The 20,995-nt window shown below is 38.0% G+C and overlaps 5 protein-coding genes across 7 annotated transcripts; 3 read left to right on the forward strand and 2 right to left on the reverse strand.

Moving 5' to 3' along the window:
- Positions 1-353: 353 nt before the first annotated feature.
- LOC117624087 (tyrosine/DOPA decarboxylase 1-like) lies at positions 354-2,030 on the reverse strand. The gene has a single exon (XM_034355218.1). It carries the CDS (start codon positions 2,028-2,030, stop codon positions 432-434), a length of 1,599 nt encoding a protein of 532 aa, XP_034211109.1. The 3' UTR covers positions 354-431.
- Positions 2,031-4,264: 2,234 nt separating this feature from the next.
- LOC117623782 (probable mediator of RNA polymerase II transcription subunit 19b) lies at positions 4,265-7,214 on the reverse strand. Of its 3 annotated transcripts, XM_034354755.1 has the most exons (6): positions 7,078-7,213; positions 6,624-6,654; positions 5,787-6,076; positions 5,459-5,662; positions 4,737-4,801; positions 4,265-4,562 (listed from the first exon to the last, which is right to left on the reverse strand). In XM_034354755.1, exons 2-6 carry the CDS (start codon positions 6,652-6,654, stop codon positions 4,550-4,552), a joined length of 603 nt encoding a protein of 200 aa, XP_034210646.1. In that variant the 5' UTR covers positions 7,078-7,213; the 3' UTR covers positions 4,265-4,549. The 3 variants fall into 3 exon arrangements, with proteins under 3 accessions (XP_034210646.1, XP_034210647.1, XP_034210648.1); XM_034354756.1 differs by having other exon boundaries at positions 6,624-7,214; XM_034354757.1 differs by lacking the exon at positions 4,265-4,562 and having other exon boundaries at positions 4,733-4,801; positions 7,078-7,214.
- A 2,470-nt stretch (positions 7,215-9,684) lies between these two features.
- LOC117626765 (BAG family molecular chaperone regulator 2-like) lies at positions 9,685-11,805 on the forward strand. The gene is made up of 4 exons (XM_034358601.1): positions 9,685-10,031; positions 10,338-10,594; positions 11,140-11,286; positions 11,495-11,805. Exons 1-4 carry the CDS (start codon positions 9,806-9,808, stop codon positions 11,633-11,635), a joined length of 771 nt encoding a protein of 256 aa, XP_034214492.1. The 5' UTR covers positions 9,685-9,805; the 3' UTR covers positions 11,636-11,805.
- A 469-nt stretch (positions 11,806-12,274) lies between these two features.
- LOC117625075 (pentatricopeptide repeat-containing protein At4g21065-like) lies at positions 12,275-14,468 on the forward strand. The gene has a single exon (XM_034356652.1). It carries the CDS (start codon positions 12,319-12,321, stop codon positions 14,188-14,190), a length of 1,872 nt encoding a protein of 623 aa, XP_034212543.1. The 5' UTR covers positions 12,275-12,318; the 3' UTR covers positions 14,191-14,468.
- Positions 14,469-15,211: 743 nt separating this feature from the next.
- Positions 15,212-20,532, forward strand: LOC117624995 (protein BREAST CANCER SUSCEPTIBILITY 1 homolog). Its single transcript, XM_034356547.1, has 14 exons — positions 15,212-15,319; positions 15,552-15,605; positions 15,716-15,786; positions 15,865-15,978; positions 16,054-16,523; positions 16,832-16,945; positions 17,062-18,114; positions 18,241-18,341; positions 18,766-18,952; positions 19,033-19,130; positions 19,224-19,350; positions 19,459-19,624; positions 19,774-19,892; positions 19,992-20,532. The coding sequence occupies exons 1-14, from the start codon at positions 15,264-15,266 to the stop codon at positions 20,337-20,339; spliced, it is 3,078 nt and encodes a 1,025-aa protein (XP_034212438.1). The 5' UTR covers positions 15,212-15,263; the 3' UTR covers positions 20,340-20,532.
- Positions 20,533-20,995: the final 463 nt, after the last annotated feature.

The raw sequence follows: 20,995 nt of genomic DNA on the forward strand, positions 1-20,995 counted from the left end.
ACCCAACTGACCACCCAAACCTTGTCATCGGCCTGACTAACTCCGCTGCACACATACCCAAATTATTAACACGATGTAGACTTGGCTCCACATATAGCACGTTATGTGGTTAAGTGAGAGAAAAAGTCTGATGTGAACTTGGCTCTAGGTGTAGTCCGTATATGGTCAGATGAATAAGCTTACCACAAAATAGACATTGTAGGTTTGCTGTGGCTATTGTCCTTTTTTTTAGTATTGATTTTTATTTATTTATTTCTTCTGCAAAGTTAATACATAACACCAGGACAATCTATTTTAGAAAACAAAGAATTCAGATACTTCTATAGATAATGATATTTAATACATAACACCAGGACAATATATTTCGGAAAACAAAACCCACAAATGACAATTGCACTGATCTATAAACAATTAAAAACTAGACAAATTATCTAAGTTTGATCCACAATAATCTTAGTTCCAAGGATGGCATCTGCATGCTCTTGCACCACCTTCCAAGCCATGGCTACGTGCTTTTCCTCAGTGAGACTTGCTCCAATTGCGCAACGTAACACATACATCCCTCCAACCACAGCATGGCTCATGTACACCAGACCCGACCCGTTAATCGCCTCCAGCAACTTGCTATTCACCTCGTTAACTGCACATTTTACACCATTTAACAACTCATAATTATGTGCCTTAAGCTTACCATTATCATGATCACTTAGGCTTGGATTAGCCTTGCTAATTGCTGATGGAGAAACCCTAAAACAGACCAAAGAGAAATGCCTAGGGGCCACAATCTCAAACCTTTTGTCCATCCCCACAAGCCCTTCAAAAATCTTGGCCATTTTCACATGGCTCCTAAGAAAGTTCCTAAGGTTGCCCACACCATAGCTTCTAAGCACAAGCCATAATTTGATGGCCTTGAACCTCCTGCTCAAGGCTATTTGCCAGTCCTTGTAGTCCACCACTTGCTTCGAATCCGTGGCCTTGTTCCTCAGAAACTCCGGATTCGTCGAAAGTGAGCTCACCAAAGCACTTGGATTCTTAACCCAGAGGCAACAACAGTCGAGGGTTGTGAAGAACCATTTGTGCGCATTGAGACTGAATGAATCTGCACCCTCAACGCCATCGATAAAGTATTGAAACTCTGGACAAATGCAAGCACTTCCAGCATATGCAGCGTCCACATGAACCCACATGTCATGTTCTTTTGCCACCTCGCAGAGTGGCCCCAATGGATCAACGGCTGTTATTGCGGTTGTTCCCACTGTGGCACATAGAAACAATGGGACAAGCCCAGCTTCTATGTCTGAACAGATAGTCGATTTTAGCACCCCAGGTGATAGTGCAAATGATGTTGATTTTGTGGTCTCTATGGCCCTGAAATTCTTTGGGTGAATCCCAACAATTTGAGAAGCTTTTTGAAGCGCGCTATGTGTTTGGTCTGATCCATACACAACTAGCTTCCCAATATTCTCTCTACCAATTTGGCTTAGCATTTGATCCCTGGCGGCTGCCATGGTACAAACAATGGCCTCACAAGTAGTGCCTTGCAATACACCTCCGCCGTTGCCAGAGAAAAGGAAAGACTTGGGAAGTTTGAGCATATCTCCAAGCCAATCCATGACAATGGTTTCAAGCTCAGTTGCAGCTGGGGATGCCATCCAATTGAACCCCACAACATTGAAACCAGTGGTGAGCATTTCGCCGAGGAACGCTGCGGTGCTGATAGCTGCAGGGAAGTAGCCAAAGTGGTTAGGGCTTAGCCAATGTGTTAGGCCAGGGACAATGTGATCCTGAACATCTTGGAGGATGGTTTCAATGGGTTCAGGGTCATATGGGGCAGATTCTGGCAAGCGTTTTTTGAGATAGCCCGGTTGGACTTGGCTAAGAACTGGGTATTTTTCAATTGTTTTGTAATAATCTGCAATGAAGTCTATGACCATGTGGCCTTGCCTTCTGAATTCCTCAGGGTCTAGAGGGCTAGTGGTCATGTGGGCAGAATTGTTTTCTTGTGGATGCTCGAATTCGAGGCTACCCATTATGTGGATGAAGAAACTAGTCAACTAGGAGAGGAACTAAAAGAGTACTGAAATTCAAAATGGTTGTTGATGAGTTGAGTTTTCCACTTGGAATTGAGGTTTTATATACGAGTGTTGTGTGGAATTCCTGTGGTGGTTTGGTTGCCTACGTCCGTAGCATAACTCTTCAATATATATTTAGTTATATACTCTTTCTTGACATTAGCGATATAAATAAATCCTACATCATTTAATTTATATATAAAAAAATCCAAAAATTGACAACTAGTCATGTTGAATTTAATTTTGATTATTAAATTACTTTGATGACATGTTGAGTGTTTTGGGTTTTTTGATGAGGTTTTGGAGTTGAGCTCGTTTTAAGAAATTGATGGCAGTTTTGTAATTTATAGGAAGTTCGAAGCCTCTTTGTTATGTTGTAAATGAGCTTTCGGCATGTTTTTAAAGTCCATTTCATGTAGTTTTTTTAATAATTTAGGCCCCTATCTTAGGCATAATGGTGAATCCTTTAATTTTCAATCCAGACGACAGTGAAAATTGGTCGTCTATGACCTTTTTTGCCGTTGAAGCAAGATTCGAACCGGGATGTAAATTTACCACTATTCTAAAATTTTCAATCGATCCGATATGGTGATGTACGTTGAGGATTTGCTTCTGATTCCACTTTTTATACAGGATGGTTTTTATGAAAACTAAAGCCATGAAGGGTGGAATTGCACTAATTGTTTTGCTTCACTGCTAGCCATTATGCAAAATCGTACCAATCATCAGTTATTTTCTTGTTGTCTGTCCTCTGTCATATTAAATAGGATACCGACCAGTAACTGCACGATTGATGCAAACGTTGATGGCTCATTACTCTATACTTAGCTCAGAAGTTTGATAAGTCAAATACCAAGATTATGACCAGCAACTAATGTGCTTAAGCAGTAGTTAAATCCACCGTCACAAGTGGTAATGGTATTTAACTCTTAAGTTTTCTAGGTTGTTGAGATGTCCAATTTTCTTAGGGAAAACCTAACTCTTCACATCGGACATTGATTTCATTGTCTCCCCCGCTTATCTCTCTTCACATATCTCTCGTCGACACGTCTCTTATCACTCTTCACATATCTCTCGTCGACACGCATGCGAATTCCTCCACATATTGCCCAAATTACAAGACTCGGGCTTGATTTCAGGCAAACTAATGCTAAAAGGCCAATTCCATAGGCATGCAGCTATTAGGAGAGGAAGCATTTGCCTTACCTTAAGGTCCCGTTTGATTCACCTAATGAATTTGAGGGGAAATTATTTCCCATGTCATTTCCTAAAGGATGGGAAATGAAAGATTTCTTTCCCATGTTTGGTAATACTGGGAAAGTAACCGGGAGGTAGCACTTTATTTCCTTTCCCATGTTTGTTTTGAGTATGAATGGAAAACAAAGTATACTCATATTAAATTAAATAAAAAAAGAATGCATTTAATGATATATTGTAATTCTAAATTGTTAATGAGAACAAAATGTGTATTTAATGTTGGTTCATTTCCCGAAACTTTTCCATGAGGAGAGAAAACAAAACTCAAGTTGGGAGGATGGTTTTACTTTCCCATAGGCCAGACAATGATTTCTCATACATGGACTTAACAAACATAGGAAAGTGATTGATTTTCCATTTTCAAGTCTCCTTTTCCATGAACCAAACGGGCCTAAAAGGCCAATGTTCAAATCCCTTTACCCATATGTTCAAATTCCTTTGTCCTAACCTTTTAAGATTTTAGATTTTTTAGACCGAGGCTTTTAGAAAAATGGATTATAAACTTCCATTGCTGGTCATATCTCGAATCCAATTTGTTAAATAGTCGATCCTAAGATCAGTGTCATTGTCAATGATTGCAGGACACTGACGACTGCAATCACCTTCTTTCTTTCTTTTTAATTACTCATTCGTGTTAAATTTAACAATTTCGTAAAGGGGAAATTAGTAATTAATAATTTCATGAAGCGAGAATGGGATCTGAAATATAGAGGTGAGAAGAGAAGCACTCTTAAAATTTCATCCGAAGTGTCTACGTTGTCAAGTAGATTTTCTATCCTTTTCATAATTTTTACCAATAAAACGCTATCAATATTTCATAAGTCCTAACACTGATATTTCTACAGATACTTATACCGGCATTTTCATCCGTCCACCTCAAATTTCTCCTGTCCTCAATCTACGTTAAGAAAAACAGGTATTCATCAAGAAACATGGATGTGAAATTACACAAAGCAAGATGGAAGAAGATAGATTGGAACAATACAACAAAAGCAGATTGTTTTACATTTCTGTCATTTTAACATATAAACCATGTGACATGTGTTCAATGATAAACAGGATCCTAGGTTTATATGGTCTAAAATACTTCATAGTTTGCCTTGTCCCTTTTCTTTTGATGAACTGACTGCTAGCTTAACTGAGGACTTTTGGGAGTTACAAAATCCAGAGAAACCAAGGCAATGTGTTTTAAACCGGTCACCTCTAGCTGTCAGTCTCAGTTATCTTTGGATTCTGATAATGACAAAATTGGCAGGAACTCTAGTCAGAATTAAGCAAATGGAAAGGAAAAGAAACAAAAAAACACAAACACAAACTTGCTAAAAGAAAAGTAGAAAAGCAAATAACAAAACAATGAAAACCCAGAATATCCTTCTCAAAGACCATTCTAACTTCTGCCTCCATTACCTGGATTTTTTATGTCCAAAGACAGAAGGATCTTCAAAACCATCGAGCCTCCTCTTCTGAATGAACTGTAAAGAGATAAAAAGAAAAGGGATCACACATGATGATCAGAGGAGATGTAAAATTCGATATCTTAAATTTTTTCCTTTTTTTTTTTTTTTTTTTTTATTGGCACAATTTCATGTTACATAAACAGAATCGGGTACTCCACTCAAATTCAAAGTGGCAAATTAACACCGCTCATACAAGGTCGGAACCCTAAAGGCAGGAATTTATTTTATTTTGGAGAGTGCAAAAAGTCATGTTATAATGCACTCTCATAGAGTCCCACGTCATAGCAACCCTTTACATTTGAGACAAACATTGCCATCACAAGAGTGAGTAGATGAAGATCACTCAATCCCTCCCTATCTCTTGATTTAAATTAAATCAACTGTGACACCAGTTACCACTTATCACTACCAATAATTGACTGATTACAGCAGCACTAACTAAAGTGTACTTTCAAAGCTAGAAAAATACAAGTGGCACAGCATTTGTCAACTGTTTCTGAAACATCCTACACTCAAACAATGGAGACACACACAAAGTACTGGTAGATGGCCACCCATATCAGGTGCTGTAATCTATTATTCTGCTATGCCTAGTTATGTTCATATTAAAGAATGGTAAACAATTGAACCATGCAATCCCTGCATGCCCAATAAAAAGAGTCATGTTCTTACCATGTCTTCTCGTTCCTTCAACTGCTCAGTTTTCAAGCCGTAATCAACATTTATGTTCTTAACAGCATCACCACTGTTGTCCTTGTGACGGTTTTTGTGCTTCTTATGATCTTTATCCTTGTCTTTGTGCTTCTTATGCTTCTTCTCCTTGTTTTCTAATTCACTCTTTGACTTCACCACTGAGGTACAGATCCCCTTCTCTGCCTGTTAACACCATACAAAAATGACTTTATGTCACAGAATTCAAAAGACAAAGAAAACCCTCCACCCACCCCCGAAAAGGAGGACTGACCAAACTAAGCAAGCAAAGGTGTAGAAAATGTCTTACAGAAGGCAGTTTAACAGGAGTTGTTTCCCTTATTAGAAAAGCTTCACAAAGTACATCCAAATCAAAGGGATGTATGTGTGCATTTTTTTCTCTCATATAAAGGTTGCTTTGAAAGAGCTGATCGAATTCCATCCCTTCCCCTTTCCTGATTAATGTATCTCCCACCACATTATGTAAATAATGAGTCTCTGATATTGACAAAGGCAGTGATCTCTTGCAGAAGAACTCATGGTGAGGCCAAAGCTTATATAGATTTATGAGATCAGTAGCACCACCAAGTTCCCTTGGACCTGATAATAATTTAAGATTCAAGAAAGCACCTTAACTGTTACAGTGATTCACTTTGCATAAGGAGAGACTAAGAATAGATTAATAACAGCACATGAAAATTAACAAGGCGAAACAAGGTTAATTGTCATTTCTTATTACTGAATTTCCTATCCATATCTCACCTGCTCGGGAGAGAAAATCTATGCATACAAATTCTCAAATAGAAGTCTCCGGAAAAAATTTAGCATATAGTTTTCATATGTTTGAGTGGTAACCTTCTCAGGACTCTTCCAAGAGACCATTTCATGATCAAAAGGGTTGAGTAAAGCTCTAATTGATATATCACTGCGTTTAATCCTCACATACTACTCCAGACGTGAAGCTCTAATAAACAGTGAATCCAGAAACACTTATCTACAAGGAATTACAAAATACGCATAGAAAACTAGAATCTTTGTTTGAAAATGAGATACCATGCCTCAATTACATGAACTTTTAATAGCAATCAAACACATGAGAAAGCAAAAAACAAAACAAGCCTCTCATCATCTAAAGCTTCTTACTTACCCCTTCCAAACCTTTTGGCTTCAAGATCCATCTGTTTAGTGACACATTAAAGTTCCCAGTCAACTTCCTCTATCATTTGAATTCAAATAAATTTTTATAAATTTTAAATAACAAATAATAAATTTAGCAGCCTTTTCAGCCTAGAGGAAACATGAAACCAATGCACTAGATAAAGCCCAAGCCAAATAACATCCGAAACCTAATATCTCAGATGAAACTAGAGCACAACCAGAGCACCATCCCAATGACTCATTACATATATTATCAGAGACCCATTAAAAAACACAGATAAACAAAACAGAATAAAATTTCTAGGATCAAATGCATCAAAGCTTCAAAACAAAAAACCATGTTCCATGTTCATCTAATATGCTTCGAGTTGAATATATTCTAGTGAAATACCACGCCAATCCAAAATCGAAGCTTTCCAGCAGAGAGAAGAAGAGAGAGAGACCTGAAAACGACACGCCGTAGAGAAAATAGGAAGATGTAGATTGATAATTGAACGTCGGAGATTGGCGGGTGGCGGCAGAATCGCCGGTAATCGTTAATTTTGGATATAGAGGGAAACTTTAGGTTTGAGTTTTTAGTTCCAAGAAGAACCTAAAACTAGAAGTCACCGACCGTAATGGGCTTTTAGTTATATTGGGCTACTGGGTATCCATGGGCTTTTGGTTCATGAAATTTTCCCCCAAATCATCTTTTGTTGGGCTTAGATAGATGGAATAAATAAATTGCTATTGGAGCCGCTCTAATTATAGTTTTTTTTTTAATTTTAGTATAAGCAATATTGAAATAGGGGGATTCGAAATCTCAAGTGTAGGGAGAACCGCTCGTTCTAGTTTTTTTCATGGTATAAAATTGAAAATTATTTAGATGAAGTGATAACTCATTTTGCTTGCATTTCCTTATGCTAAATACACAAAGGAATTTAGCTATATGATAATATGACCATCAAATATAAACTTATTTCTTTATTTCTTTCATCTTTACTTTTGAGTCTCATAAAGGGATGCTCAAAACTCATCTGGCCCAAAAATTAAAATATTGTAAAGATGAATTTGACCTTGGCACTCTGGTCTTTAAACTTCAAATCTTTTTTGGTTTGGTCTTCAAATTATAATATTATTATAGTAAAAAAAATTAGAAAGTGAAACCAATGTTACGAAAGTGTGAAGTCTTTGGGGACCATAAACAGTCTAAATGTAATTTTTCCAATTGAAAAGTTAAAGAAAAAAGTCCAGACAATTCCTCCAACCAACCCCAACAACACCAACAGTGTTTGATAAGAAAAGTCTTTGATGAGGTTTGGTACGATATGTCACTTCTAGCAACTCAAACAGTTGGTGCCGGTTTGTCTTTTTCATATAGAAAAGGTGACGCATATAGGGGTGAATACGGTCCGGATTAGATTGATTTTACTTTAAAATTACGGTTGAACAAATTACAATATAACAATTTGATTTGGTTCAGTTTTGACAAAAGTCATAAAAGAAACCAAATCAAACCAACCCAATTTAAAATAGATTGGTTCGGCCAGTTTGAGCCTAAGCCTAATTCTCTTTTCCTTTTGCATTTTTTTATATTGCTAGCCCATTTACAACCAACAAATTCAAACTTGCTCCATACTTTTCTAGAATATGAAACCATCATAAAGCTCAACATGCCATAAAACTTCAAATTTCAATTACTAATATAACTCAATTTAAATATACATATATAGTTTTTACCTTTAGAGTATTATACATGTAAACTATAATATAAATAAATAAATATACACATAAACAATTCGATTTGGTTTGGGTCGATTTATAAAAGCTCAAAGTCAAATCATATACGATCAGGTTTGATTTTTAAACCGTTTGACTTTTTCTTAATCAAAATCAAACCAAACCGATAATTACGGTTTAAATCAGCCTATTTCATCAATTCGGCCGGATTGATGCCCACCCCTAGACCCATCAATGTTTGGCAATTCAATCATTCGGCTGCCTAAGCTTTTCTTGCTAATAAAAATACAGCTTTCATTTAATTTACCCCAAAAAAAACCATTCATTTATCATTTGCCACACTATTGATCTATATGAATACAGGGTTTAGGGTTACATTTGTTGGCGGAAGGGTTTTGAAGTTACATGGTCTATAAGGGTGGCTTGGTAAGTTTCGATCGTAAAAGACTATTTCAATTAAAATAGACTATTGTTATGTTTCGGTGTTACTAATGAAAGTGGGACTTTACTTACTAGTGTTATGGTGGACAATTATTAGGATTAGCACCGGTCACAATCCGATGATGACTAGTCCATCTAACGAGGCCTATGAAATAAACTTAAAAGTGAGTAATCAATAATACTCGACATTTTGATTAAGAATTAAACATAATATGATAATAATTATGTTTTGATCATATAATTCAAACAACACAGCTACTACATCATCATATGCTTTTGAACCGCAGTCGAATTGCTAATCACAAAAAAACAGACATTAGGTTTGGTCAAGGGCTTAATCACTTTTGATTATATCACACACTAACCATAAGTTGTTACGCCTTAATTATCCCTTAACAATAAAATTAGTAAAACTCTAAGCAAAAATATCTGGCATATTGAAATTAATCCATACATCACTCTCCACCCTTGGATCAAATGACTTAAACTCCATCCTACGACTCTGATGATATCATCACGCCAAATACCTTCCCTTTCCTCACCCACAATTTATTATCCATCTGAAAGCTACACGCGTCAATTCGTAGGTGCCACATAACTTCACGTGCAAACATTTTCGTCCAATGAAAACGAAACCAAGCAGGACCCCACACAGTAAAACCCAATTACTGTTGTCCACCTGTCAACCCAATTACTCTTTGGATGCTTGAATGTTTCCTTCCTTCGACTGTCGGCGATCTCTCTCCGCTTAGCTGTCACTCCACACAACCCTGACGCACCCCGACACGTGTCACGTTGCCAGTGGTCAAAACATATTCCCTGTTATTTCCGTCATATATTCGAAACCAAACCCGCACTATAAAAACCCCCCAAAATGACACCCTGTTTGTGTCGGCAGAAAACAGCGCATTGATTCATGCCGACGAGAGATATTTTCCCGAGAAAACAGATTCAAACATAAAACCCCAGGATATTTCCCGGAAAATTCCGCCGAAATTCAAAAACAAGAAAATGTTGAAGCGAAGGTCCAATTCGTACGGCAGAGCCAGGGATAGCTCCAATACGGCGCCGTCTTCGATGTCAAGGGACGAGGAAGTTGCGTGGGAAATGAGACCCGGAGGAATGTTGGTTCAGAAAAGAGGTGAGAAATCGGACGTTCCGGCTCCGAATTTACGGCTTCGGATTGCTTTTGGTGCTCTGCGGTACGAGATCTCGGCAGCCTCTCAATCCACCTTCGGTAATTAACTTGCTTGATTTAACCTTTCGCATTCTGTATTTTGACACGTCATTCTTTGCTTTCTGTTTGGCTCCCGAGAAAATATATTAATCACATTTTCTCGGTAACCAAACAAACCAGTAATTATCAGTAATTTGGAGGGAAAAAATGATTAAATTACTGTTTTTGCTTTAAAATTGAATTGTCTATGTTGTCATCCAATTAGAGAGTGCAATGTTGAGTGAGTGAGTGGTGGTGAAATGTGATGGTAAAATGGTAAATTAGAATGGGGAGTTGACTGGACTGGAACCAAAATATACTGTACAGGGGAGTTGAAGAAGGTTCTGACGGCAGAGACTGGGTTACAGCCTGGCGAGCAGAGGCTATTATTCAGAGGAAAAGAGCGAGAAAACGGTGAGTATTTGGACATGTGGGGGGTCAAAGACCGGTCAAAAGTCATACTGATCCAGGACCCAGCGAGCATCGAGAGAAGGGCCGATGAGATGCGTCGAAATGCTAAGATCCAGAGCGCACATCGCGCCATATCGGACGTGTCCGTGGAGGTCGATAAGCTCGCGGAGCAGGTAAGCAAACCCCAGAACTCACTCCGTCACTGGGTCAATGTTTATTTTATGTTGGCTTGTTTTTTAGTTGGATAAAAAAATTTGGAGTGAGGTCAGCCGTTGGATTGGGAGTGTGATGATTGCATCCAAAGTGGGTGAGACAGCTGGGCTTGGGGTGTTGAATCTTGACCATTAAGCTGGGTTTTAGTGGGGTCCTTTTGGATTGAATTGACTCAGGACTTTGTTTTGCACAATGGATCATCTTTCCTGTAAAACTTAATCATGACCTGGGGGCTTCCTGGGGGCCAACATAGTGATTTTATGAAAGCCCAGTTTCTTTTCAAAAATAAAAAATAAAAAATTTGCGGGAGCCCAGTTGAAATTTGTCAGTGAATCATTGGTTGTTGATTCTTCAATTTTTTTTTCTATATTAAAAGAGATGTTTGGTAGATATTCCAAACCTAGAACAATAATATGGATGCATTGTCCTTTTTCAGCCATCACTTATCTTTTGATTCTTTTTGGTCACATAATACTTATTTACTAATTTCCTCTTTCTTTCATAGGTCTCTGCAATTGAAAAATCCATCTCAAATGGAGTCAAGGTAGCAGAAGTTCAGATCACAACACTCATTGAGATGCTCATGAGGCAAGCCATCAAGCTGGACAACATTTCTGCAGAAGGAGATGCTGTTGCTTCAAAAACTTCGCAGGTAATATATATATAGTTATTATCTCATTTAGACGTACCCATTGTAAACATAGAGGAAATGAGAGAGAGGTAGTGCGTACGCGCAGCAATAATGTCCGGACGTTTGTATAGGAGAATTTCTTTGTATATATATATATATATATATATTGAGGTCTTGAGCTAATTTTAGTGCAATAAGAAGGCTAATTTTGGAAGTTGATTTTTTCCAGGGCACGAGGGTGCAGAAATGTGTTGAAAGTCTGGATGCGCTGAAGATATCAAATGCAAATGTAAAGCCTGTTGTTGTGACGACCAAGTGGGAGACATTTGACCCCCCTCCAACCACACCCCATTGGGAATTTTTTGATTGATCTTTTATGATCACCGTCGCCTTTTTTGGTTTTCTTTGCTCATTCGTGTTATGTAATTAGCTGGAGAGGAGCACAGTGAACTACCTGTACTTATAGCTCTTCCTCCTCCATGAACTTTGCCAATAAATGTTGGTTATAATATATAGTTAGACAAGTGCAGTTTTACCATAGCGCTTTGCTACTATTTTAACAGAATTCTGTGGACACTTTCCTCATGAAGGCATGCTGTTTAATCCATAAGCAGAGAGAAGATAATGTGGCACTATTATAACTTATAAAGATCAAAGTTCAAAGTACTGATCTTTTTGGACACGTGACCAGTTTAAGTGACATAGAACGGATCGGGTGGGATTATAGATTCTCAGTTCAACTTTCAAATAAAAAGAAAAAATTAGAAATCTTTTCATGTTACTCACATTTTAATACAATGTTCCATAATCAACAATTTCAATTCACATTCTAATTAAAAACTTCACCTAAACATTTAATATTTGTAACATTTCAACTAAAATTGGTTAGAATCTATTCTTTAAGTAAAATAAAATGTTTTATAATAAGAATAAAATAAAATGTTAAATACATTGAAGTAGCCCCACTCAACAAACCCAAAGCCCAAATTAACTCTTCCATATACATATTTGCAGCTAACAATTGGAGCCCCTCTCTCACATAAACATGATCTGATGCTCCCAAAACAGCCCTCACTCCTCCACCCATCTTTTCCACATACGTTCTCAGCAAAAACCTTTACTCACAACCCCAAAACCCTCTTCTCTTCACTTTCAGCCCCCTCACCAACTTTCCCACAAAACCCAATACACTACATTCTCCAAAAGTGCATTGCTCTCTTGCAATGCTGTGCATCCTCCAAGGTGAAGATGCAGCAAATCCATGCCTTCTCTGTAAGGCATGGTGTTCCACTCAGCAACCCAGACATGGGCAAACACCTCATTTTCACCACTGTGTCTCTCAAAGCCCCTATGCCCTATGCCCACCAGATATTTTCCCAAATCAGAAGCCCTAATGTCTTCACATGGAACACCATGATTAGAGGATATGCTGAGAGTGAGAACCCAACTCCTGTTCTTCAACTTTACCACCAAATGCATGTGAATTCTGTGGAACCTGATACACACACTTACCCTTTTCTTCTAAAGGCTGTGGCTAAGTTGACGAATGTTAGAGAGGGTGAGAAGATACATTCCATTGCTCTGAGAAATGGGTTTGAGTCATTGGTCTTTGTTAAGAACACCTTGCTTCACATGTATGCATGTTGTGGCCATGTTGAGAGTGCACACAGGGTGTTTGAGTCAATCTCTGAGAGAGACCTTGTGGCTTGGAATTCTGTGATTAATGGGTTTGCTTTGAACGGGAGGCCCAATGAGGCTTTGACTATTTTCAGGGATATGAGTTTGGAGGGTGTTCAGCCAGATGGGTTCACCATGGTTAGCTTGTTGTCTGCTTGTGCTGAGCTTGGAACTTTGGCTTTGGGTAGGAGGATCCATGTGTATATGCTGAAGGTGGGCTTGACCGGGAATTCACATGCTACTAATGCCCTTCTGGACCTTTATGCAAAGTGTGGGAGCATCAGAGAGGCACAAAAGGTGTTCAAAACGATGGACGAAAGGAGTGTGGTTTCGTGGACTGCTTTAGTTGTTGGGTTGGCTGTTAACGGGTTTGGTAATGAAGCACTTGAGCATTTCAAGGAGTTGAGGAGAGAGGGATTGGTGCCTACTGAGATCACTTTTGTTGGGGTCTTGTATGCCTGTAGTCATTGCGGGATGGTTGATGAAGGATTCAATTACTTTAGAATGATGAAAGAGGAGTATGGAATTGTCCCCAGAATAGAACATTATGGTTGCATGATTGATTTGTTAGGTAGGGCTGGCTTAGTGAAAGAAGCATATGAATACATTAACAACATGTCCATGCAGCCCAATGCTGTTATATGGAGGACCTTGTTAGGAGCATGCACAATACACGGGCACCTGGCTCTCGGAGAGACTGCAAGAGCCCACATCCGAGAATTAGAGCCTGGACATAGTGGAGATTATGTGCTCCTCTCCAATCTCTATGCATCTGAGCGTCGTTGGTCAGATGTGCAAAAGGTGAGGAGGACAATGCTTAGTGATGGGGTGAGGAAAAGTCCAGGGTATAGCATTGTTGAGTTGAGGAATTGTATTTATGAGTTTACGATGGGTGATAGATCTCATCCCCAAAGTGAAAAGATATACACAATGCTAGCAGAGATCACAAATCTGTTGAAACCGAAAGGGTACGTGCCTCATACAGAAAATGTTCTTGCAGACATAGAGGAGGAGGAAAAAGAAAATGCATTGTCCTACCATAGTGAAAAAATTGCAATTGCCTTTATGATCCTAAATACTGCACCAGGGATCCCAATTAGGATTTGGAAGAATTTGAGAGTTTGTGCAGACTGTCATCTTGCAATTAAACTCATATCCAAAGTTTATGACCGGGAGATTGTTGTGAGGGATCGTAGTCGATTTCACCATTTCAGAGATGGTTCTTGTTCTTGCAGAGATTACTGGTAACATCTGGAGCGCTTTGCTTCTATGAGTTGGGCTCAAATGATAAAGAGGTGTGGCATGGCAGGGATGAAGCTGCCATTGAAGATCTGCATATGACATGCAAAGTTTGGCCATTTTTTGCCTTGACCGGCCAGTCATTTGTTGCCAATCTACGGCCTCTTCTATGCTTTTTGATAGCAATCCTTGACAAAATATTAATCTCCAAATGTCATATCATTATCTTCTAAACATTTTTGTGTTCCAAGTTCTTAATAGGACAATTTCTGAAAAGCTTTGAAGTATTTGCATGGGTTGCCTCATATCAACGGTCATTACTTTCTGCGGATATTTGATACCACCATTACTCATCCCACTAATTTGACATATTTAGAAAACTGAAGAGGCACAAAATCAGAAGTTGAACAAAGATGGTTTAACAAAAATGTGTGAGAGAGAGGGTTACCAGCTTACCAAATGGCTCAAGATGAACGTTGGCGCATCTTATGCATTTCATCAATTCTGTACGGATCCTTATTTTCTTACGAAAATTGGAAAGGAGAATGATATTAGTGGGTTAATCCCTCTTATTCCTATTTTGTCACGTTTGTTTCAATTAAGCTTTTTAAATTTTTCATTGCCCATTTATTGAAAAACCTATTAGATAATGACACAACAATTTATATGATAAAAATAAGATATTTAATTGAAATAGTCAATTGCAATGATCTAAAAAGTATCAAAGAATATTAAAATGCAATGACCTATTAGAAAATCGAATTATTATTATTATTATTTTTTGTTCTAACATAATATTAAATTGCAATGATCTTAAAAAAGAAATGAGAAATAGCACATTCCAAATTCCAACCCGTTAATTGCCAAACAAGCCCCAAAGTTAAAAATTCGAAAGCCGCGAAGAGGCGAAAGCGAGGCGCGTGAAATTTTGGCGGGCTAAAGTTCGAACTGGGGCTTCGAAAGGAAGCTTCATCTTGAAAATATAAAAAAGAAAAAGATGATAAATTAAAACACTCCGTCGTCTTCTTCTTCTTCTTCTCGATCTGTCATTCTGTTCAATCTTTCTCTCGGATCAAAAGAAAATGGAGACTCCGGCCCACCTCGAGAAAATGGGCAGAGAGCTCAAGTGCCCTATTTGGTAACTCTATCTGTACCAAAATACTCCGACTATTTCTGATTTCTGATTATTTTGTATATCAAATTAGCTTTGTTTTGTTGTTGTATTACAAATCTATTAGTGTTCGGAGCTATAATAACTTTCTTGGCAGCCAAACAGATCCGTAACTTGATTTTGCATAGAATTCGTATGTAAGTTTTGACATTTATTTTGATTTGGCTAATGGGTTCAATTTTCTCTATCTGTTTTACAGTTTGAGTCTGCTGAATTCTGCGGTTTCACTTAATTGCAATCATGTCTTCTGCAAGTAATCTCCTCCTTCCTTGTTATTTGCATATAAATTTTTGGTTTAATTTCAGCTGTATGAAAACTTGGAATATACTTAACCCATCACTGTTGTTTGCTTCTTGTTTACAGCTCTTGTATTGTGAAATCAATGAAATCGGGTTCCAATTGTCCCGTTTGTAAAATTCCATATCGGCGCAGAGGTAGGATCCTTCTATTTTGTGACTAAAACAGGTTCTTGTACAGTCTATTGTTCTTATCAGTAACTTTTGTTGTTGCAGAGATTCGTCCTGCTCCACACATGGATAATTTGGTTAGTATTTACAAAAGCATGGAGGTTGCTTCAGGAATTAATATATTTGTCACTCAGAATGCACCCTCAACTAAATCATCAGGTATCTTCCTGTACATGTATTTGAGATGTTATTATGTATAAAGTGTAGTCTAACATGCGAATTCCTTTATTACAGACGGAAAACTGCAAGCCCAAGATGATGGTCATGATGAGCAAGATATCCCTAAACATTGTCAGGATAGAGATGAGAAACAGAAATCCTTAAGAGGAAAAGGATCAAGGAAAACTAAATCCAACCTGAAAAATTCGGGTTCTCTTTCAGTTAAACCTTCATTTCCAACCAAGAAAAGGGTTCAGGTTCCACAGTGTCCTCTTTCAGAAACTCCTACACGCCCTGAAAAGACAGTTGGTAAACTAATGGATGAAAGGTCTAAGCACAGTTCAACAACTTTAAATAGGAGGCCAGTTCTAAATGAAGTGGGAGAACCGATGCTTTCACCTTTCTTTTGGTTGAGAGACAAGGATGAAGAAAATTTGAGTCAGCATACTGATGGTGATCAACTCACTGATAGTCCTCCAAATGTTCCTACTTTCAGTGATATCAAAGACTCAGAAGATGAATACTCTGCTAGATTGACCCCACCGGTGAGTGTGTAATCTGCTTTATACTAGGTTTGAAAATGTTTGTAATATTGTTTAGTTGACCTGGCAGTTACGCAAAATTATTGGGCTGGTTTTTTTATTTTAGCTAGGTGCTGCAATGGAAATGAATCTGATTTTTTTATTTTGACCTTCCCACTTACTGCTCATTTCTGTTTATGTAATTGAATTCTGTAGTTTGTGAATGAAAAAATTAACTCGATCAAGCTATGAATAATTATGAAGTTTTACATTTCATCGAAACATCTTGGCGATGCCATAAAGTTATCTTAAGCATTGATAATCTCATGTAGGACGAAGTGCATGGAAAATCTTCAAATGTTGCAGATTTATTTGATAGTGAGATGTTTGAATGGACACAAAGAGAATGCTCCCCTGAGCTCTTCCAAAGTCCTTCTAAGATGCAGGTATCAGCTCATTTTTACCTCATGTAATTTCTCTCTTCTACAAATTCTAATATGTCAAGTCCTCCAATTTTGCACGGGCAAATCATGGCTTTCATTAAAATAATATTGAAATGTAGGTTCCCGACAGCGATGATATTGATAGAGTTCAAGAGAAGGAACTGAAAGAAATCTCACAAAACAAGAAATTAGATGAAGCACATTCTGCTAAAAATGCAAGGTCTAGAAATTCTAGACAAAGTAGTGGAAATATGTATTTTCTGCCAGATATTCCCCCTGCTGGAGCAAAAGACAATAGTCAAGTTGTTAGTAATGAATTGAACAAGCAAGGTAGGCAGACAAGGAATATAAGTAAAAGAAAGTGCACTACAAGTCATACGGATCCAGGTGCTGATGTTAGTGTTAATGTTAATTCAAAAGGATCTAATGTATTTTATGAAGAACCAGTATGTAAGAATAATTCTAGTTCTTTGGCCAAGATTTCCAAAAGGAGTAAGAAGGAACATCCATCTGTGGTTGCAATGAAGCCAACATCTGAAAATGTTCATGTCCTCTCAACAGAAGCTGAAACTCAAAATAATGGTGATGACAAGGGGATAACTGAATCACCAACTTCATTAGGAAAGAGTGAAGGTGGTAATGCACCACCCAGTAAGAAGGCTGGAAAAATCTGTAACGAGGTAAATGCCAAGAGCCAGATGCACTGCCCAGTAAGGTCAAGAAAGCAAAAGATGGTCTCTATGCCAAACAAAATGCTTGACGAGGTATCAGAAGTACAGAAGCAGGCAAATAAGGATACTACAACTGAGTCGTCTCTTATAAATCTCTCTACAGTTGATAACAAGAAAGCCTCTGAGTTTGGGAACAAATCCAGAAAACTTCAGAGGGGAGCCAAGTTATGTGATCGAGAATTGAAGAATAAAAAGGCGACAGTTTCCTCTGATAGCAACTCAAAGGATGATACTTTTGTTAGGGTTGGAGAGGGTCATGGGAATGTTAATGAAAATGGAAATCAACCCACTGAAAAGATCGAAGGCAATTGTGATGTCCCAACTGATCGATCACCAGTGCAGAAGCTTTCTTCACTGACAAACAATTTGGTCTTGCAGAGATGTGAGGCCATTCCTAGTAAAATCCAATGTGCTTTCTGTCTTTCATCAGAAGAATCAGAGGTCTTCCTCACTCCCTTCCCTATATATTTGTTTGGGTGACTCATAACTTAGATTCCTTCCTCATCTGCATATTTTATCTTTAGAATTCAAAGCTGACATCCATTACCATCAAAACCAAAATGACAGGCGTCTGGAGAGATAGTCCACTATTATAATGGCAAGCCTGTTGCTGTGGATCACAATGGAGGACTCAAGGTTATTCATGCACACAGGATCTGCACTGAATGGTATAAAGAAAAGAAATCCTGCAATTTAGCCAAAACAAGATTATGTTTATAAATAAATTGCTGTTTAACAAGTTTTCATGATTGAAATAAATTTATTTACACAAGCATCTTTGCTTTTCTAGCCCTTCAAATTTTATTTGTTTTCATAACTGTCAATGCATGCAGACATTGCTGTTTATGTATGTATGTACAAAAAGCTCAAGCTCTTGTTTTTGTGTTTCTTTTTAGTTTTGATTATTGATTTGCATTCCAAATTAACATTTTTGAACCTCAGTCAAATGAGGAGAAGGTGTGATGCAATTTCTTAGCCACTTTCAGACATTATTATTTGTGACCTTGAAATATGAGACAGGGTTGGATGGAATGTGAAAGTCCACTCTAGATTCTTTAGATACAACTTATAAATGCTCAAAAATACGTGCAGGGCTCCCAATGTCTATTTTGAAGATGAAACTGCTGTTAATCTTGAAGCTGAGTTAACTAGGAGTCGTAGAATTAAATGTTCTTGCTGTGAAATTAAAGGTGCAGCTCTTGGGTGTTATGAGAGGAGTTGTCGTAAGAGCTTTCATGTCACCTGTGCAAAGTTGATGCCTCAGTGTCGATGGGATACTGTATGTATAATGAAAAGAAGTTTTATTTTCATTTAATGTTTTTTCACGATTTTATTTTAATTCTAAATGTCTTGAATCAGGATAATTTTGTTATGTTATGCCCCCTTCACGCCTCTTCTAAATTGCCAAATGAAAGCTCTGAATCTCAAGCAAGGAGGAGGAAGAGCAATCCTAGAAAGTATGTACAACTTTTCCCTGAAGATCTAATGTGTATCACAACAAATTCTGATATTCTAAGATTCTCATTTATGCCTTTCTCTCTCCCTTGTAGACAGTCTAATGCTGAACATTATAAAGCTGCTGTTAAACAAGACAACACCATGCCTCCAGATCGGAAATTTTGTGGATCATCCAAGAAATTAGTTCTCTGTTGTTCATCTCTCACCAATGCAGAGAGGGTAAAGAGCTGCTTAGAGTGTTTGCTTTGTTCCTTGTTTCTTTCTTTTCCTTTAAGAAATTGAAATGGTCTAAAGAATTCCATTATTCCTGGTTGGCTTGGACTGCAGGAATCTGTTTCTGGATTTGAAAGATTATCTGGACTTACAGTTTTAAAGAATTGGGATTCTAGTGTCACCCATGTTATCGCGTCAGTAGATGAAAATGGAGCATGCAGAAGGACCCTCAAAGTTTTGATGGGTATCTTGGAGGGGAGGTGGATCCTGAGTATGGAATGTGAGTATTATTGTTTCTATTTTGAATGTTCTCCCTCAAGAACAGATAATCTACTCTCTTTCTATGTCTTTTTGTTTGTACAGGGATTTGTATACATGTGCGAATTGTTACTGATAATCTACTCTCTTTCTGTCTTTTTGTTTGTACAGGGATTAATGCTTGCATAGAAGCCATGAAACTAGTTAATGAGGAGCCTTATGAAATTAACGTCGACATTTATGGAATCAGGGATGGTCCTCGACTCGGTAGACTAAGACTTCAGAACAAGGTTGGCTTTTCCTTTAGTGTCATAATCAAAAGTTTAGTACCTTTTACAGTGATTGGAATAATTTTTTTTTTTCTTTCTAACAAACTGTTTTACATGCAGCAACCAAAGCTTTTTGATGGGTTCAAGTTTTACTTTATGGGAGACTTTGTACCGTCATATAAGGGTTATCTACAAGACCTAGTAATAGCTGCTGGAGGAACTATTCTGCATAGAAAGCCTGTTCCAGAGGGCCAGAAAGCCTTTTCAGCCAGTTCCCCAAAATGTCAAACCTTCATAATTTACAGCCTTGAGCAACCCGAGCAGGGTCATCCTAGCAAGGGTACGATATTGGACCGCAGGCAGTCTGATGCAAAGGCTTTGGCCAGTTCTGCTGGAGCCATGGCAGCAAGCAATTCATGGATTTTGAACTCCATTGCTGCCTGCAAGTTACAAAGTTTTTCTGAATAGTATATATTACGGAAGCCCTGTACATGTGTAAAACTTCTCCACAATCCAGTTTCATATTTAATGTATTTATTTTGTGGTTCTTAACAGTAAACATAAATGATAATGTCATCCTTGGTGGCTTCCAATAATGTGTAACTTCTAATCCTTTACTAAGTGCCAGTCGTATACTAATAGGAACCAGAGTTGCACAAGGAAAAACGTTAAAACTTAGGGCACAAGGCATTAAATTTTGAACCTAAATCCTATGATGCACGACACTTTGTGAATGATGAATAATCTTGTAGACAAACAGTATCTTTCTGTATGTCAGAGTTTGACAATGTAAAATAATCTTTGTTATACAACTCACAAGTGGTACCTATAGGACATTAGGCAATAAATACAGGCTTGCTCTCAATGGGAGCTCCCCCCTGGTAAGAGGTTTTGATTGTGTAGAGCCAGACTGGTGTTAGTTATCTGCTTGTGCTTAACTCGGAGCCTCGGAATGGAGATTGGTAAGGAAGCAACTGAGATTTCCAAAGAGTACCATTGCAGGTCAGGCCACTGTTCTTGGGACTGTATGCCTGCAACTATTGTCTAAGGAGGAAGACGGGTTCGATTACCACATTGTCGTATGAGTCTACACTTATGTGCTGTACATCTCTTCATTTGTCAAC

Source organism: Prunus dulcis, chromosome 4 (assembly GCF_902201215.1).
Source record: "Prunus dulcis chromosome 4, ALMONDv2, whole genome shotgun sequence".
In the NCBI taxonomy this organism is placed as follows: domain Eukaryota; kingdom Viridiplantae; phylum Streptophyta; class Magnoliopsida; order Rosales; family Rosaceae; genus Prunus; species Prunus dulcis.

Bases quoted from the DNA above. Each gene is read 5' to 3' on its own strand.
- LOC117623782 (XM_034354756.1), bottom strand. From the start codon at position 6,654: ATGGATCTTGAAGCCAAAAGGTTTGGAAGGG. The intron at 6,077-6,623 runs GTAAGTAAGAAG...AATTATTATCAG, and splicing joins AGCCAAAAGGTTTGGAAGGG to GTCCAAGGGAACTTGGTGGT. The intron at 5,663-5,786 runs GTAAGACATTTT...TGGTGTTAACAG, and splicing joins CTCCTGTTAAACTGCCTTCT to GCAGAGAAGGGGATCTGTAC.
- LOC117624995 (XM_034356547.1), top strand. From the start codon at position 15,264: ATGGAGACTCCGGCCCACCTCGAGAAAATGGGCAGAGAGCTCAAGTGC. The intron at 19,625-19,773 runs GTGAGTATTATT...TTGTTTGTACAG, and splicing joins GTGGATCCTGAGTATGGAAT to GGATTAATGCTTGCATAGAA. The intron at 19,893-19,991 runs GTTGGCTTTTCC...TTTTACATGCAG, and splicing joins GACTAAGACTTCAGAACAAG to CAACCAAAGCTTTTTGATGG.
- LOC117624087 (XM_034355218.1), bottom strand. From the start codon at position 2,030: ATGGGTAGCCTCGAATTCGAGCATCCACAAGAAAACAATTCTGCCCAC.
- LOC117626765 (XM_034358601.1), top strand. From the start codon at position 9,806: ATGTTGAAGCGAAGGTCCAATTCGTACGGCAGAGCCAGGGATAGCTCC. The intron at 10,032-10,337 runs GTAATTAACTTG...TATACTGTACAG, and splicing joins AGCCTCTCAATCCACCTTCG to GGGAGTTGAAGAAGGTTCTG. The intron at 11,287-11,494 runs GTAATATATATA...GATTTTTTCCAG, and splicing joins TTGCTTCAAAAACTTCGCAG to GGCACGAGGGTGCAGAAATG.
- LOC117625075 (XM_034356652.1), top strand. From the start codon at position 12,319: ATGCTCCCAAAACAGCCCTCACTCCTCCACCCATCTTTTCCACATACG.